At 36.0% G+C, this 19232-nt stretch overlaps 1 protein-coding gene across 2 annotated transcripts; it reads left to right on the top strand.

The window, feature by feature from the left end:
• Nucleotides 1-4025: 4025 nt before the first annotated feature.
• LOC126623379 (probable LRR receptor-like serine/threonine-protein kinase RFK1) lies at nt 4026-18212 on the top strand. 2 transcript variants are annotated; one of them, XM_050292263.1, is made up of 24 exons: nt 4026-4308; nt 4699-4864; nt 12069-12140; nt 12265-12333; nt 12411-12482; nt 12736-12807; nt 12917-12988; nt 13072-13143; nt 13276-13347; nt 13449-13520; nt 13617-13688; nt 13781-13849; nt 14007-14072; nt 14539-14601; nt 14694-14741; nt 14856-14899; nt 15167-15555; nt 15626-15821; nt 16074-16220; nt 16379-16497; nt 16593-16803; nt 17013-17247; nt 17367-17517; nt 17623-18212. In XM_050292263.1, the coding sequence occupies exons 1-24, from the start codon at nt 4206-4208 to the stop codon at nt 18001-18003; spliced, it is 3033 nt and encodes a 1010-aa protein (XP_050148220.1). In that variant the 5' UTR covers nt 4026-4205; the 3' UTR covers nt 18004-18212. The 2 variants fall into 2 exon arrangements, with proteins under 2 accessions (XP_050148220.1, XP_050148221.1); XM_050292264.1 differs by lacking the exons at nt 4026-4308; nt 4699-4864 and adding an exon at nt 11805-11884.
• Nucleotides 18213-19232: the final 1020 nt, after the last annotated feature.

Here is a 19232-nt window from a genome sequence, read left to right as displayed (position 1 = left end):
AAAGATGGCAAAGAAAAAACCAAGGGTATTTTCGTCCTTTCACTTTTAATAAACAGTATCAGAAAGCTGGATTTTAGTATATGTATAATATGTTAATTGTTAACGAAATTTACTCATACTTTTGAGTTTTGTTCATTATGATACCTTTTATGCCTAATACATATTTTTATATGTGTATATATGTGTATATATATATATATATGTTTATTTTTTTTCTCTTTTTTTTATAGGAAAACCTTGACAGTACGAGGAAATTTTTATTGATAACAAAAAAAATATATACACCTAGTCGGGGGATATAAACTTTACCTCTCATAAAACAGAGATGACAAAAACAATACATGAAAAAGAAGGGGCACATAAAATGTACCCTTCTAGAAACAAAAACAAGAAAGATACAAAGAAAAGAGGGGGGACATGAAACCTTACCCCTCTAAAACCAAACATAAAGGTCTAAACCTGCAAAACAAGTTGAGCAACACCACAAAGTTAGGAAAAACAAAAAGTAAGACAAACCTGGATACCTAGATGCACATTAATTTGAGAAGCAGTAGTCATGCAAGCGAACATAGTCTGAAAACAATGCAGCACAAGCCGCCGACAGAGGAGAGTCATGCCAAGTTAAAGTTGGAGAAGACAATCCCATGTTAGCAAAATTGTCTACAACAAAATTTCCTTCCCGATATATGCATGATGAGTAGATATGCGGTCCAAACAAATAGACCATTGCGTACGAAGAGGTCACGGATGATCAAAATCAGACGATTGAAAAGCATAAATAACACTAAAGCTATCACTTTCCAACCGAAGATAATGCCAACACAGCTGATATGAAAACTCTAAACCAATAATAATTGCTAATTCTGCAAAAAAAGAGTTGCGATAATCAATTCATTGACAGAAACCACCTAGAAATGACTATGGCAATTCCTAAAAACTCCTCCACAAGCAGCAAGATTGGGATTTCCTTTAGATAAACCATATGTATTAAGTTTAATCTAAGGAAACCAAGAAGGCTTCAAAAGGACAAGAAGAATAGTAGGTGTCTTGTGAGAGACAGGTAGGACCTCCATAGAAGAGATGATTCGAGTATCAAAACCCTGAGAGTAACCATAATAAACTTTCCATCATGAACAATCGTAGAATTGATAGACATGCAGATACAGTGAAAATAGAGTGGTTGGCCCTCAAAAAAAAAAAAAACTGGTGATTCCACGTACTCTAGGTTAATTAGTCTCCGAGGGTTTAAGCCGCCATGCATGCATTCAACTTTGTCTAGATTTTTTAGTCCAAGAATTACAAACGTTGTTTCAATGACACGTGCATATGAAAAATGGAAAGAAAAAAAAAAGAATTTTAATGAAAAGTTTTCAGTATTGTTCACTTTAACAAAAAATCATATTTTTACACTAAAAAATTAATCATGGTACTATTCTATTTACCCTTTATTTTATTCATATCGTTAAAACTCAAATTTTTCAAAACATTTTAATTAGTTTTTCTAAAAAAAATGATGTTAAAAGATATTAAGTAGTCAGAACTTGGAAAAACGCGAACAATTAAACAAGTCTAAAAAATGCTTTTGACTGCATGTTGACAAATGTGACACGGCCCTACTCATGGCGACAACCAGGTCGTTTCCTACTTGTCCAAGAAAGATCAGGGAGGGATATAATTGAGAACTAGGCTGTTTCGGAATCATTCGAAGTTGAAAAAAATATATATGTGAAGGTATTTTGTGTATTTTACGAATGTTTGATACAAATATCTTTTTTTTTTTTTTTTTTGAAAGCGTTTGATACAAATATCTTTTGCATGCATTAAGGCCTCGTTTGTTTGACCTCCTTAGCTAGGACTGGATTAGCTAGGACTAATAACCCATGTTTGGTGCAAGCCGGGATTGAGTTTAGTGGGATTAAGTCGGACTCGTGACGACTAAATCCTTCCTTAGCTGGGCTTAGCGAGACCCCCCGAGAAGGAGGGGATTGCTAGTCCCGTTTCCCTGTCTTCCCTCTCACGCCGCGTCCTCGTGCTCATCCTGCACGACTGCACCATCTCTAACGACGACTCGTCTTCCTCCACCCACCCCTTGCCGTCTGCAACTCCAATCCCTGCCCATGCCCATACCTAGCCCCACCCACCCGTGCCGTCTGCAACTTCAATCCTCACCCATGGAAGAATAAGTGAAGTTGGACGGGAAAAAAGGCAAAGGGAAGAGAGAGAGGGATTTGAACGGAAAAACAAAGGGAAGAGAGAGGAAGCTGAACATGAAAGCTCACCATGGTTGCCATTAAATTGGCGATGCTAAGCTTGAGAGGGAGGGGGTTGGGGTTTTTTGGGGAAAGCCGGTGGTACTGCGAAAATGAGGGAGAAAAGGCAGAAAAATGGGCGGAGATAAAAATGAATCTGGGAAGAAGATGATTCCACAAATGATAAAATAATAATAATAAAAAATTAGTAGATTAGATTAAATTAATGATAAAATATTGTATATATAGATTTAATAATATAATATTAGAGTCCTGCTTCTTAATCCGGCACTGCATCAAACGCTTCACTAAGTCAGTCCAGCTTAGTCTAGTCTAAACCAATCCAGCTTAGTCGCTGAAGCTAGTCCAGTCCGAGATAGTCCGGTGCAACAAACGCATCCTAAGTGTCTAATAAAATGATTGTTGCATGTTGAATCAACAACATTCTTTAAATTCTCTCATAGCACTCATCAGATTGCTTCAAATTCAATATATGTCAATATTTGTTGACATATGCAAAAATTTGTTCAGCTGACGACAACAAGTTTATTAAATGTTCGATGAAACGCCTTAATGAATAAACTGATTTTTTTTGTCCCTTCACGCTCTGATTCTAACTAAAATCTTAAACCTTACCACTAAGACCCCCTCATTTAATACTATGATGTAATGGTAGTCTTCTTTAATTGTAAGTGAGATGTCCTATATTAAATTCTCGCCAAATCTGAATTTTGAACCATATTATTACAAGTCTATTGTGAGGGTTAATCACTCTCTCATTCCTCAGTCTAAATAATGTCATTTATTAAAAAAAATAATTAAGACCCCCAATTCGAGTTTGAATTCGCACTGAGAAAAATTATCATGTAGTCTAATAAAAAGATTATACATCAAATAGTAAATTACGTGCGAATGAGTTGTACAACGCCTTACGTACTGGCCTTATTCAATGTTTCGAATAAAGTCTAAAATATGTCTTGTTCTGAAAACGACAACCCCACCCCTAATACTTTCAAGGAGTTTTAACGAAAAGTCCACAGTATTATTCACTTTAACGAAAAACCACATTTTTACACTAAAAAGTCAAACTTGTTACTATTCATTTTACCCTTTATTTTGTCCTTATTGTTAAAACTCAAAGTTTCAAACAATTTTCATTAGTTTTCCTTACTTTCAATTGGCTAAGATCTTATCATGATTTTTAAAGAGAACTTTAACGAAAAGTTTTCGGTATTGTTTACTTTAATAAAAAATCACATTTTTTTCACTAAAAAGTCAATTATGATACTATTCATTTTATCATTTTTTGTCATTATCATTAAAACTTAAAATTTTCAAACCATTTTAATTAGTTTTCATTTATTTAAACAGTACATACCAAATTAATATTTAATAGAGAAATATTAAAAAGAGTCTCTCACAAGTAAAACTTATTATAAGAGAAAATAATGAATTTCTTGTATTAAAGGAGAAATAATTAAATTTTAATGAATTGCTCACCATCCTATTTATTATCGTTAGATGAATTTGAATTTTGAGATTTGTATATACTATACAAATTTTGAAATTCAAATTTATTTAACGTTGATATATAGGGTAATAAGCATACACAATAATTTATGGTAGTGAGCAAAAATGATTTCCTAATAATCCAATCGGTTCGATACTTTCATTCTTTAAGTTTTCAAAGAAGTTCAAACGTTTTCTTTTGCTTTGCAGGGTCATACGTTGAAACTTGAAAGCAGTCCATTCTATCACACTACATGCATTGGCTGACCCCCACGACTTGTTCAAACTCCAAAGTTACCAGCTTTCCAATCTTAAAGAAGATACCACTGGCTTCACTGTACAGTACTATATTGTCACAAATATTTCAGAGGCCAGGACTCTCGTCCCACATCTTTCAGAGGGCAGGAGGACAAGGAATATCGTCCCACATCTTCAATCTTCTTCACCATGCTGCCCAAGAGCAGCAGCTTCTCTGCTCTACTGGTTATTGTTTTCAGCTGCAGCTTCAGCTTGCTGAGATTTTCTGAGTCTGTGGTGCCCCAGGATGAAAGTAAGTGATAATTTCTTACTCTATTGCTTTGAACTTCATTAGGCTGGTGCCAAAATGTGTGGCGAGATGAAAAGTTTGAATCTTTGGAAGTTGCCCTCTGACATTTTAAAACCTGGGTTTTGTTATCTTGTAATAATAAGAATCAACCATTTTTCTTAAATTTTGTTCTTAGATTTTCTCAGTGACCAAAATGGGTAATTGGAACTTAAATTGTTGTGGGCATAGTTTGTTTGTTTTTCTTTAATGTGATGTTCAAATGCTAAATATTACTTTTTTCCCGAAAAGGAGCTAGTTCATCAGTAAATTATTTGTCATCTGTGAATACAAGAAATTCATTATTTTCTTTAATATTTATATCTGTATGTGATGGTTCCTTATAATTGTGGATAGTTGATGCTCTCCAAGAAATTACTAAAACGATGGGTGCAAATTATTGGAAGTTTAATGGCGATTCTTGCGAGATTGAATCTGTTGGGGTAACAGAAGAGCCACCAAAAAGAGCTGAGAGCAATATTAGTTGTGAATGCATCAACACTGTCTGTCATGTCGCAGAAATGTATGGTTCCCTCATCTTATTACACAATATTTTATACATGATTATATGTCTTGCTTCATTTACGTGATTATATATCGTTGAATGATAGAGGTTGGTATATTTTGTAATAATTTACTCGGAATCAAGAAAAATAAAATAAATGGAGAAAGTTTTTGTACTTGTTTCTCTATTTTCGGGTAAACTATACTGACCTCTGATGGGGTTAGGTGACAATTTCTGACACGATCCGATAACCCGACACGACACGGCACAAAATTAACAGGCGTTCGGGTCGACACGATAACGAATCGGATCGTTATCGGGTAACCCGATAAGCACCTGTTAAGATAACGGGTTGATTCGGATATACACGTGGGTAACACGATACACGATAAATAGAATATTAATTTAATAATTTTATAACCCTAAAAATTACTATAATTATATATATATATATATTAAATTAACTATAATAATTATAATAATTATATATACTATAATAATATACCCCCAAAATATTAACTATAATAATTATATATATATAATTTTAAATTAAATTTTATACCCCTAAAAACTATAATAATTATACGTACATAATAAATAGATTTAAATCTACTTAATAAATATATATATACCATTGAACTTGATGGGATACGAATTATACGAAACTAATTTCAACGATCAAACCGTCAAACTTGTTTGTATATGCTTCGAGATTGCATCATTAAAAAATCGCAAAAAACAAACATTCAGGGATCAAGTAACCGAACAAAACTTTTCAACGGTTATAAAACGAAAAATCACGGTTTAACTGTTATTTTAAATCCGATTTTTATGATTTTTTACAGCTACACTCCTTGACCCTATATGAATACAATGAATGAATTCGATCTTCAATTTAAAATATTTACACTAGTGGATATCTATGTTATACTTAATGAAAGTATAAATAAACTTTTAAGTGTTAGTAAATCTATTATTTTTATGGGATACGCATTATACGAAACTAGTTTCAACGATCCAACTGTCAAACATGTTTGTAAATACTTCGAGATCGCATACGCCCAAAATTGCAAAAAACAAACATTCAGAGATTAAGTAACCGAACAAAACTTTTCGACGGTTATAAAACGAAAAATCACGATTTAACGTTTATTTTAACTCCGATTTTGATGATTTTTTTTACAGCTACACTCATTGACCCTATATGAATACAATGAATGAATTCGATCTTCAATTTAAAATATTTACACTAGTGGATATCACAAAATCTTATGTTATACTTAATGAAAGTATGAATAAACTCTTAAATATTAGTGAATCTATTGTTTTGATGGGATACGCATTCTACAAAACTAATTTCAACGATCCAACCGTCAAACATGTTTGTATATGCTTCGAGATCGCATACGCCAAAAATTACAAAAAACAAACATTCAGAGATCAAGTAAAATGACAAAACCTTTCGACGGTTATAAAAAGAAAAATCACGATTTAATGGTTATTTTAACTCCGATTTTGATGATTCTTTACAGCTACACTCCTTGACCCTATATAAATACAATGAATGAATTCGATCTTCAATTTAAAATATTTACACTAGTGGATACCACAAAATCTTATGATATACTTAATGAAAGTATGAATAAACTCTTTAAGTTTTAGTGAATCTATTGTTTTGATGAGATACGCATTCTACAAAACTAGTTTCAACGATCCAACCGTCAAACATGTTTGTATATACTTCGATATCGCATACACCAAAAATTGTAAAAAACAAATATTTAGAGATCAAGTAACGGGACAAAACTTTTCGACGGTTATAAAAAGAAAAATCACGATTTAACGATTATTTTAATTCCGATTTTGATGATTCTTTACAGCTACACTCCTTGACCCTATATAAATACAATGAATGAATTCGATCTTCAATTCAAAATATTAAGTATAAATAAACTCTTAAGTGTTAGTGAATCTATTGTTTTGATGGGATACGCATTCTACGAAATTTGTTTCAACGATCCAACCATCAAACATGTTTGTATATACTTCGAGATCGCATACGCCAAAAATTACAGAAAACAAACATTCAGAGATCAAATAACGTGACAAAACTTTTCGACGGTTATAAAAAGAAAAATCACGATTTAACAGTTATTTTAACTCCAATTTTGATGATTTTTTACAGCTACACTCCTTGACCCTATATGAATACGATGAATGAATTCGATCTTCAATTTAAAATATTTACACTAGTGGATACCACAAAATCTTGTTATACTTAATGAAAGTTTGAATAAACTCCTAAGTGTTAATGAATCTATTGTTTTGATGGGATACGAATTCTACAAAACTAGTTTCAACGATCCAACCGTCAAACATGTTTGTATATACTTTGAGATCGCATACACCAAAAATTGCAACAAACAAACATATAAAGATCAAGTAATGGGACAAAACCTTTCGACGGTTATAAAAAGAAAAATCACGATTTAACGGTTATTTTAACTCCGATTTTGATGATTCTTTACAGCTATACTCTTTGACCCTATATGAATACAATCAATGAATTCGATCTTCAATTTAAAATATTTACACTAGTGGATACCACAAAATCTTATGTTTTACTTAATGAAAGTATGAACAAACTCTTAAGTGTTAGTGAATCTATTGTTTTGATGGGATACACATTCTACGAAACTAGTTTCAACGATCCAACCGTCAAACATGTTTGTATATACTTCGAGATCGCATATGCCAAAAATTACAGAAAACAAACATTCAGAGATCAAGTAACGGGATAAAACTTTTCGACGGTTATAAAAAGAAAAATCACGATTTAACGGTTATTTTAACTCCAATTTTGATGATTTTTTACAGCTACACTCCTTGACCCTATATAAATACAATGAATGAATTCGATCTTTGTTGGTACCATATTTAGGGCCTCCGTATTTAGACCTCGTATAAATACTCGAGAGACTCAAATGTAATTATGTAATAAATGAAGGGAAAAATATGTAATAAGTGAGGAGCCCTTATTGTATAAAAGGACTCCTCACTCTCCTCATTAGGAGAGGTCAAGGTTTAGGCCATGGGAAGAGAGAAAACATCTCAGAGAGGGCAAACACAGAAAATAGGCTAGATAGCACACTGCCTCTAGCCTTCTTGTATATTCACCATTTAGAGTGAAACAATATCAACATTAGTGTGGACATAGCCCAAACATTGGGGTGAACCACGATACATCTTGTGTTCTTTACTTTCTTGCAGATTCACGGTCGGATTTACGTTGTTCCAAGACCCTCTGGTTTTGTGCATCAACATTTGGCGCCGTCTGTGGGAATCGACACGAAAAGCTATGTCGGTTCTCTTTCATTTTTTCATCTCACCACCGTGAAACCTCACCACAATATCCACAGTGAATTTGCAAAAACCCAAAAACCAAACCCCTGTAGAGTCATTGCAAAACCCATCTCGTTCTCGCATTTGATTTCTAGCCCAACTTGCTGACAAATTGTGCGAACCAAAACAATCCACGTGGCTTCAAATTCAGTGACTTTTCCAGAAAACCACACTTTCTTCTCTATCTGTTTCTTCCTCGCCATGTCCGGATGACCTTCTTGCCGCTTCTCCTGCAACAGACGGGGTTAACCGCCGCAACAACCATAAAGCCCTAATTTCCCCATCCAAAACCCCATCAACCCTACCCAAAACCTTGGCTTCACTCATCTTCAGGTTTCGAGCTCTGTAGTCTTTCGGCCTCAGAACTCGAGAGATTTGCTCGAGAGTATTGACCGCGCCGTGGGGAAGGCTCGCTACGAGCTTACCGTCGTCGGAGAGAACGTCTCCGTTTGGAAGGTCGTGCAGTCGACCCTTTTGATGCCTGCACCCTTCTGATGCTCAAAGTTGATAGCTGGGATTCTTTGGGTTTTCAGATGCAGCAAGTGCCGTCTCTGAACCTCCTCATGCTCATCGAAGCGAAGGTTCTCTCGCAGACCCAATGTTTCTGCTGCCGTTGCTGTTTCTGGGACTAAGAGAGCTGCTGACTCTGCTCCCCAAGAGGGTGGCTCTCCCAATGCTGCTAGATACAGTCGAGAAAATGGATGATTTCGGTGGCTCCAATATGGATTCAGGCATTTACAGGGACGAACTTCGACTTCTCTTCGTATTCGTCGTCGTTGAAGTCAGGTCTGGGGATCTCGCAGGTGCAGTTGAATCACCTGGCAACGGCGTCTGATCTGGGCAAGGTGATGGGGTAGTCGCCAACCCAAATCCTATCTCTTGCGAATACCACGAGCACTAGTGGAAAACCAGACAGAAGATAAGATTCTTGTTCTCATAATAATTCATTATTCCCTTGTCTTCCATCTGCCAAAAGAAAGGAAAATAAAGAGAAAGGAAAAGGTAAAACATTTAGCAGGCGCAATATGCACATGGAAAAAGTGGGTGGATGGCTTTGAATAAAGGACCGGTGGCTTTGTCAAACCTGCCTCCACGTGAAGGTTTACTCCAACAGCTGGACCACTGAGGTTGATGTGAGGGGAGAAATATCGCTGTTGCCAAGTCCCAGTAGCTTTTTTGAATGATGTGATTTACTTTTCTTATCTTTTGGAGACATCTGTATAACCCTACCAGAGGGTAATCATAAATAAAGAAAGAGGCGCAAGGCAAAAAAAAAAAAAAGGGAAAATGTCGGCAAGCCTAAAATAGTAGGCTGAAATGTTATGTGGAGGGCGAAGACCCATATGCCCAAAAGAGCCAGGCTCTATGACTTCAAACTCGAACCTTTATCCCTCCATTTAAGGTTCACCGTCTATTATCACCAACCAGGTGATCAAAAGTACGTCCAGTACTCCAAAATTATTCGGCAGTCTGCCGCTATTATCACCAACTAGGTGATCAAAAGTACGTCCAGTACTTCAAAATTATACTTGAGCATCACTCATGTCAATCATACTTAAACATTCATGAGCACCACTCATGTCAATCATACATAAACATTCATGAGCATCACTCATGTTAAGATTTATGTCAACATCTATGAGCATCACTCATGTCAATCAACATAAACATTCATGAGCATCACTTATGTCAATCAGCTTCGAAAGCTTCATTTACAAAGCTCCGACTTCAAAACTTCATTTACAAAAGCTCCAGCTTCAAAACTTCACTTTCAAAGCCTCACCTATAAAACTTCACTTTCAAAGCTTCACCTATAAAGTTTCAGTGCATGGTATACAAAGACCGCCTCCGAACAACCGCCACTTTGGCCCATACATGGATTGAGTTTGAAGTCTCCAGCCAACATACTCTATTGACTGAAGACTTGGGGGATTGCACTATGTACCATATATTGGGCTTCCGCAACTGGGCCTCATGAAAAATACTTGGGAGACTTAGCCTATTATTTATGTACTGAGGAGCGAACCCTTATTCTATAAAAGGGACTCCCTCACTTTCATTAGAGAGCACCCATTATTCATATATTGAGGAGCGAACCTTTATTTTATAAAAGGGACCCCCTCACCTTCATTAGAGAACCCTTATTTTATAAAAGGGACTCCCTCACCTTCATTAGAGAGAGACTCGTAGCCCATCACTTATGTATTGAGAAGCGAACCCTTATTCTATAAAAGAGACTCCCTCACCTTCATTAGAGAGCATCGCTACCAGCTGAGCAACCGCCTCACCGCCAGTGTCACTCATAACCCATCACTTATGTATTGAGGAGCAAGCCCTTATTCTATAAAAGGGACTCCCTCACCATCATTAGAGAGCATCGCCGCCTGCTGAGTAACCGCCTCGCCGCGAGCATCAACTCTAGCCCATCATTTATGTACTGAGGAGCGAGCCTTTATTCTATAAAAGAGACTCCCTCACCTTCAACGCCACAAGCCGAGCCAACCAAGGCAACATAAGTCACAAGCCGAGCAGCCTCACAACATGTGCTACTTCTAGTTGAGCATCATTTCACATTGAGCACCGCCTCATATTGAGTATCAGTTCTATACGACATCTAGTTACTTCGGCCCACACATGGACTGAATTTCAAGTCTTCAGCCAAAATACTCTATTGACTGAAGACTTGGGGAGTACTGTTTATACCATATTTAGGGCCTCTGTATTTAGACCTCGTATAAATACTCGGGGGACTCAAATGTAATTATATAATAAATGAAGGGACAAATATGTAATAAGTGAGGAACCCTTATTTTATAAAAGGACTCCCCACTCTCCTCATTAGGAGAGGTCAAGGTTTAGGCTATGGGAAGAGAGAAAACATCTCAGAGAGGGCAAACACAGAAAATAGGCTAGAGAGCACACTGCCTCTAGCCTTCTTGTATATTCACCATTCAGAGTGAAATAATATCAACATCAGTGTGGACGTAGCCCAAACATTGGGGTGAACCACGATACATCTTGTGTTCTTTACTTTCTTGCAGATTCACGGTCGGATTTACGTTGTTCCAAGACCCTCCGGTTTTGTGCATCAACAATCTTCAATTTAAAAAATTACACTAGTGGATACCACAAAATCTTATGTTATACTTAATGAGTATGAATAAACTATAATAATTATATACATTAATTTAACAATTTTATACCCCTAAAAACTAAAATAATTATATATATATATATATATATATATATATATATATATTAAATTATGTGTTTTAATGTTTTGAAGTAATATTTATGTGGCAAAGTGTGGTACGTGCAAATTTAAGAAAAAAAAATATTTTTCTTAACTGGTCATAACGGGTCGGGTCACTTTACCCAACGGGTGTGACACGACACAACCCGTTAAGATAACAGGTGTTACACGAAAACGACACGAACACGACAGACACGATCCGTTTGCCAGGCCGAAAATACAAGAATCCTCCTTGCAGTGGTAGAACTTACCTTTGGCCGTCCTTGTCTAATAGGTGCTAGAAGAGGTTCTGTTGCTTGAGGTATAGATGTTCTCAGTTTTCCACCTATGCTAAACTTGGCAGTGGTAATAAGCTTGATGTTCTTGACCTTAATGTCTCGGAGGTTCGTGTAGTTTGCCCATATTGGTATTTCCGTCTAAAGGAAGGGTTTTTTCACAGAAAGAGAATAACTCTAAATGAAGACCACTAATCATTCATTTGCAAGCAACCCCCTTTATGATTATTCTGCTTTCTTAATAACATTGTACTCTGCGTAATACTCGATTTCATAATTTTGAATCTGGCAGAGTACTCAAGGGTTATAGTCTACCCGGCATGCTTCCCCCTCAACTTGTCAAACTTCCTTACCTTAAACAAATGTAAGAGCATTTTGTAAAGTTCAAGAGTAATGTGACTATGTCTAATGACTTTGTTCTATCTGTGACCTTTATTTCTAGTGACTATGAGTATCACTTCATTTTCTTTTTCTTCCTCTTTGTGTAGTGATTTTGCTCTCAATTATCTAAATGGTACTATACCAAAAAAATGGGGTGCAATGCAGTTAACTTCAATGTGAGCTCTTGTCAATTTTTGTGATTGTATTTTGATTTCGTACTTCTTGTTGTAAATTAAATAGAAATTCTATGCAGCTCTCTTCTTGTGAATCGTTTGTCAGGGGAGATTCCGAAGGAGTTGGGAAATATTACTACTCTTACATCCCTGTAAGCTTAGATATTTCGTTTTTCTCTGTACATTATTTTTTTGATCATGGACTTATTATAAAGGATTGTCAGGGTCTCCATCCCCTCTCCCTGGATTACATTCTGCTATTACTTCAAAAGCTGCAGAAGCTTTTCTATTTGCATCCATTGTGAAACTCTTTTTTTCCCTCCAATTTGGATTTTCTTGCAGTCAATGAAAGTGATTCTGGCTTGCTCTTTCCAATCTCAATATTCTTTCTTTTTTGACAATCAGGGTTCTTGAAGCAAATCATTTCTCCGGAGTTGTTCCCCATGAGCTTGGAAATTTAATCAACTTGGGAACTATGTAATGCAATTTTCCTTTTAGATAAATTTGGTTCTTTATATATTTTTTGGTACACTGTTAACACTTTTTGAAGGATGAAAGATAGGTGAAAATTGATGGTTCATTGCAGGATGTTGTCCTCCAATCGTTTGACTGGAAACTTACCGATGACATTTTCTGGGCTAAGAAATTTGACAGACTTGTATGGTTTTTCAGTGTGTTTGTTTTTGAATGTCTAAAAACCTGCTTACGTGTCACCTGATACAATTTTATTGTCCAATGCAGTAGAATAAACGATAACAGCTTCAGTGGAACAATACCTGATTTTATACAGAATTGGAAACAACTTAAGAGATTGTAAGATCTTTTGCTTTTGAAAAAATTCAGACCTGCCGTTTAAATCATTATAGATGAGCCAAATGACTTCAGACTTATTTGTTTCTAACGTTTCATGTATGCGTGAAATATGTATATTTTGGATCGTTGAAGAGAAATGCATGCGAGTGGGCTTCAGGGACCCATCCCTTCCAACATATCTCTTTTGATCAACTTAACAGAGTTGTGAGTAAACGCATTTTCAAGTTTCTTCGCAGCTTTAAGTTGTTATTTTTATTTTTGTTCTATTGAATTATTTGCTTTTATTTCTTGTGGTGCCTACTTAGGAGGATTAGCGATATAAACGGAACAGAGCAGGGTTTTCCAGTATTGAAAAACACAACAGGCCTAGTAAGATTGTACGTCGAGTATTTGTATCATCCAATACCATGAAGGTGTTAGTTATATTTCCTTTGACTCCAGTTTTTCTAATGCTATTTAGTTACATATATTAGGGTTCTGAGAAACTGTAACATTTCTGGAGAGATTCCTCAATACGTCTGGACAATGCAAAACCTTGAAATGTTGTAAGTAGTGTGTGAAGTTGGGGACTGATTGCACTGTTGTCTTATGACTGGGAATGCAGTTTGTTTATATTTTTGTATTCTGATTGTCATAGGGATGTCAGTTTTAACAAGTTAGTAGGGGAAATTCCAGCCACATTGAACTTAGAGCGTCTGAGATTCCTGTAAGTATAACCTTCTGATACATTAACTATGAACTATATTTTGGGAATGAAACTTTAGATTTTCAGGTTGCTGCGTGCTTAATTGTTTTTTCATTCGTTATATAATCTAATTGAATATTGATGTAACACTCCAAACATCTGATGTTGCTTTCTGTAGATTTGTAACTGGCAACTCTATGAGTGGAAGTGTACCAGACTCAGTCTTCAAGGATGGAAGTAACATGTATGTCCGATACTTATTTTGAACGCGTCATCTTATTTCTTTCTCTCTTTTGATATATTTGCAATTCACCTTTACCTTCGATGCTTCTCTTTGTACCCAAGATCTTTCTCATGAGTGTATTATTGCTAAGTAGGTACTAACACTGGCATTCTGGGAGCTAACCTGTTTTAGCAATATAACGATGTTTGCACATATGGAAGATTTTTCAGTCTCACCTTTTCCTTGAAGTATATAATTTTCCAAAATCTGCAATATGCTTTGCTATAAAATACATGTACAGTACCAGACTACCAGTCTCCTGTTTCCATTTTTTCATTTCCTTAGATGAATCTTCTTCATTCTTTTTGGCTTTGACGGAGAGGGGATGCGCGTCCGGAAATGGCATCTCCAGGAGCAACGTCACTCTAGCTTATGTACCTTTTTCCTAGATAGAGAGTGACCTTTACGATTTATTTATTGCATGCAGTGATCTTTCGTACAATAACTTCACATGGCAAGGCCCCGAGAAACCTGCTTGTCAAGACAACATGTCAGAATACTTCTCTAGTAAATATTCATGTTTTATGCCAGTTTTATAGCGATATAAACTGATTATTGTTTCACATATTTCCCTATCGTTAGCAATCTAAACCTGAATCTGTTCCGGAGCTCTTCAAGAGAAAACAACTTGTAAGATTGTCTCTCTGTCTTGCTTTCTTTTGTTGCATTATACCAATCACAAAAATGTTCATATATGCATGGTGTACATTCCATGTTAACATATTTTCCACTCAATTATGGCAGAATGAGAGGTCTTCCATGCTTGAAGAATCTCGACTGTCCACGATGTAAGGATATATTTAAGATTATATACGCAATAAAGTAAATTCTTCTGACTGTAAAGTGTGTGTTTCAAAAAAAAAATGCTGGCAGTGAAGTTTGAAACCCGCTTTGCCTGAATTTTTTTTTACATAGAACATTACATAATTCGAAACTTCAATGTTTTCATCACTGTTGTGTGTTAGTAGATAGTTGTATTGCATCCTTAGTACGTTACTATCCAGCATTCTTTCATGTTCTCTCACTTATACTTTTATTTTAACATATTATGCCAGTTTCAACTTGTTTGCATGTTAATTGTGGTGGAAATGACATCACTGTCGAAGGAAACAAAGGAAACATTTTGTATGAAGGAGACGGAGGAGTTGAAGGTGGCACTGCAGATTTTTTTTTAAATGATGCTTCTTATTGGGGATTTAGTAGCACTGGAGACTTCATGGATGACAACGATTTCCAGAATACACGCTACTCTGTATCTCTGGCATCTTCCAATATCTCTGGATTATACACAACAGCACGCATATCTCCACTTTCAATCACTTATTTCCATTATTGCTTAGAAAATGGTGACTATACTGTAACCCTTCACTTTGCGGAGATACAGTTTACAAATGACCAAACATATACGAGTCTTGGAAGGCGCATTTTTGATATCTATGTTCAGGTAATTGGTCATATTGTTACAAATATATGTTGAAGTCACAAAGCGGTTTAACTCAAGCACTTTGTCTCAGGATGAAGTATTGCGGAAGGATTTCAATATTGAAGAGGAGGCAAAGGTGGCTCAAAAGCCTGCAATAATACAACACAATGTCAGTGTGACAAATAATATCTTAGAGATCCGATTCTATTTCGCTGGTAAAGGCACAACAAGGATTCCTGACAGAGGAGTATATGGTCCCCTTATCTCTGCTATTTCCGTGGAATCTGGTGAGTAATTTTGATGAGTTCTTCATTGCAAAGTATGCCTAAGAAAAAGCTTGTATCACAAAATTTTCTGAGTTTAGAACATGAAAATGAATGGATTTCAAATTTTCAACTTCGTTTACGGTTTCTTTTGTTCAATATTGAAAGTGTTATGTTCATTTCAACCTTTGAAATTAACTTGTACCTGGACATATATCTTATCCTTTCTTCTTATATGTTATTTCAGTTAACTAATTGATGTATTCCTTTGAGCAGATTCCAGAGATTGCTCAAATGGTGGAAAAAAAAGAACTGCTCACATTGTCACTGGAGTCGTAGTAGGAGCATTTCTCCTAGTATTCATCATATTAGGGATCCTTTGGTGGAAAGGGTACTTGCCTTGCAAAAGGGGAAGGAAGAAAGGTGCTTGATCTTTCAAATGTGCCATTCTAAGATTCAATGATTCGTATTGATAATTTTCACAAGAGAAAACTAACAATTAGACGACATGTTTGCTCAAGAAAGGAAATATAGTGATGAATAATACTTTACATGCTTTTCTGCTGTGCCTCCTTGGACAGATAGAGACGGACTTGATGGGCAGAGAGGGGGTTTTACTTTAAAACAACTAAAAGCCGCCACTAATGACTTCAATTATGATAACAAAATTGGAGAAGGTGGCTTTGGTCCTGTCTACAAGGTACTTTAGGAACCTGTACCAATTGTTTCCCTGGTGTTTAAGATTTTCTCTTTTTTACATTGAGATATGTAATTCTGAACATGGATTGGGTGCAGGGTCAATTGCCTGATGGTAGAGTGATAGCCGTTAAGCAGCTTTCGTCTATGTCAAGGCAAGGAAATCGTGAGTTCTTAAATGAGATGGGCATGATTTCTTGTTTGCAACATCCGAATCTTGTGAAACTTCATGGATGTTGTATCGAAGGAGGTCAGTTATTGTTGGTCTATGAGTACATGGAGAACAATAACCTTGCAAGAGCTTTGTTCGGTGAGTATGATGCCAATTAATGAACTGTATAAGTATGGTTATATCCTTTATTTATTTGTATTTTGATGCGCTAGACTGATTTCTAGATTTCTTCTTCTATACTCCCTGAGTAGAGTTTCGTTCTTTTTGGAAATATCTGTTTACATAATTATTATAGAGATGAAAAGAAAGTTTGAGTGAGCAATATTTTCTTTGATATAATTTTGTAGGCCGAGAAAATCATCTTAGATTGGACTGGGCAGCAAGGCTTAAGATCTGCATTGGGATAGCAAGAGGACTAGCTTTTCTCCATGAAGAATCTGTGCTTAAAATTGTTCACCGAGACATCAAAGCGACTAATGTGCTGCTTGATGAGGACTTGAACCCTAAAATATCCGACTTTGGATTGGCAAAACTTGATGAAGAGGAGAAGACGCACATAAGCACCCGAGTAGCTGGGACAATGTCAGTTCCCACTTGCCATATCCTTGTGTACATTGACTTCGTGTTATACTTGCAGTGAAATCTAGCTAAATTGGTGAATATTTTTTCAAGTAACAACATATCGGGATCTTGATTTGCAGAGGATATATGGCACCAGAATACGCACTATGGGGTCACCTGACCTACAAAGCGGATGTTTACAGTTTTGGAGTAGTGGCCTTGGAAATCATCAGTGGGAAGAACAACAGCAATTATATTCCGAGTGATGATTGGGTTTGCCTTTTAGATTGGGTACTCTTACCACACCCTTTTTCTGTTTGATCCATTTTCGCATCCATTCATCTGGTTGTTATCATTAGTACTGATTCGGTGTGAAACTACGATGAACATTTGCAGGCTTGTCATTTGCGACAAACAGGTAACTTATTGGAGCTGATCGATGAGAAGTTAGGTTCCGAGGTTGACCAAAAAGAAGCAGAGATCATGGTTAAAGTAGCTCTCCTGTGCACAAATACATCTGCATCACTTAGGCCTAGCATGTCCGAGGCGGTGAGCATGCTTGAAGGACAAATACCCGTCCCTGACGTGGTACCAGAACCGAGGACGTATAAGGAGGATTTGAGATTTAGGGCCATGAGAGACCTCCACCGCCAGCGGGGTGATCATAGCTCGAGTATTAGCCATACGCAAAATTCAATTACTGTCCATGCATTCGAATCTACCTCTACGACTGGCCTCGACTTCTCGGAAATCAACTCGGAATCAAGGCCCTCTTGAGAAATAGTGGAAGTTCTATTTCTCTTGTAGCAAACTTGTTGTATTGGTAGTCTTTATAAACGCATATGCAGATCTGCTGTGTCCATATCTTCTTGTACATATATATATGTTCTCTCCAGGGTTTAGGTTGTACTGAAAAAAAATTGGATGAAATAATTATTTGCATGGAATCATTTGAAATGACTTTAAATGACTGTTTAATGACATAATTTTGTTCTCTCTAGGGTTTAGGTTGTATTGGAAAACATTGGATTGAATTAATGAATTTAAAATGACTGTTTAAATGACATAATATTTGCATGGAATCATTTGAAATTCGTTTTTGTTTTTTTTTTTGTTTCTTTATTTTTTATTTTTTGAAATTCTACTTTCATTACGGGGAAGGGTGGAGTTTTGAACTTGGTACACATGGATAGAAACTCAACTCTCGATCCACTATATATTGGATCGGCATGCCAAATAAGTGAAGACGATAGAAGCTCTAAATTGGTTAATTTGTCAGCAACTGCATTATCTTCTCAAAATGTATGAAAGCAATGGAATATTATGTTTTGTAATTGAGAAATACATGTTTGGAGCGACCAACGAGGATAAAAAGAACAAAAAACAAAACAAGATATCATGCTATATAAGACTCACTTTCAAATCATACATTCTGTCAATCTCGTGAGCCAAATCCACATCAATTAATGCTAGTATTCAACAAATTAATTTATTCTAACTTCTCAGTTTTCCCAGTATTTATTTGAATGCTTATACAGACTCACCAATTTACCAAATTGACATTTTGTCACAGTTACAAGTTACAGCATATAAGTCATGATCATGCAAGTTGAACCCAACGTATGATTGTTGAAACTGTGTGTTGTGTGCTTAATAAAGGTTCCTGCCTTTAGTTGTCAAAAAAAAAAAAAAAAGATTGTTGAAACTTCCAAGTTCCAAAAGAATATCTGCAATTCATGGGGTCCTGTCTTTAATTACTCATGCCCATTGATCAATTCGAAAGAAAGGGACTTGTTTGGTTGCACTACTTCACCAGCATCACTTATTGAAACTTAAGGGGAATGAAGGGTTTCAATTTCCTCTGAATTTTCTTACGAGCTAGACAACTTTTTCCCAAATCTAAATTTCTCGTCCCCAAACTCATTTTTCTGTGAACCAAACGCTTTCTGATTAGTGGCCATCCATTCATGAATTGGACTAGAGCGACATCACATGTGTAATGAATA

Source organism: Malus sylvestris, chromosome 5 (assembly GCF_916048215.2).
Source record: "Malus sylvestris chromosome 5, drMalSylv7.2, whole genome shotgun sequence".
NCBI classification, from domain to species: Eukaryota; Viridiplantae; Streptophyta; class Magnoliopsida; order Rosales; family Rosaceae; genus Malus; species Malus sylvestris.
This window is presented reverse-complemented; position numbering and strand designations above follow the sequence as displayed.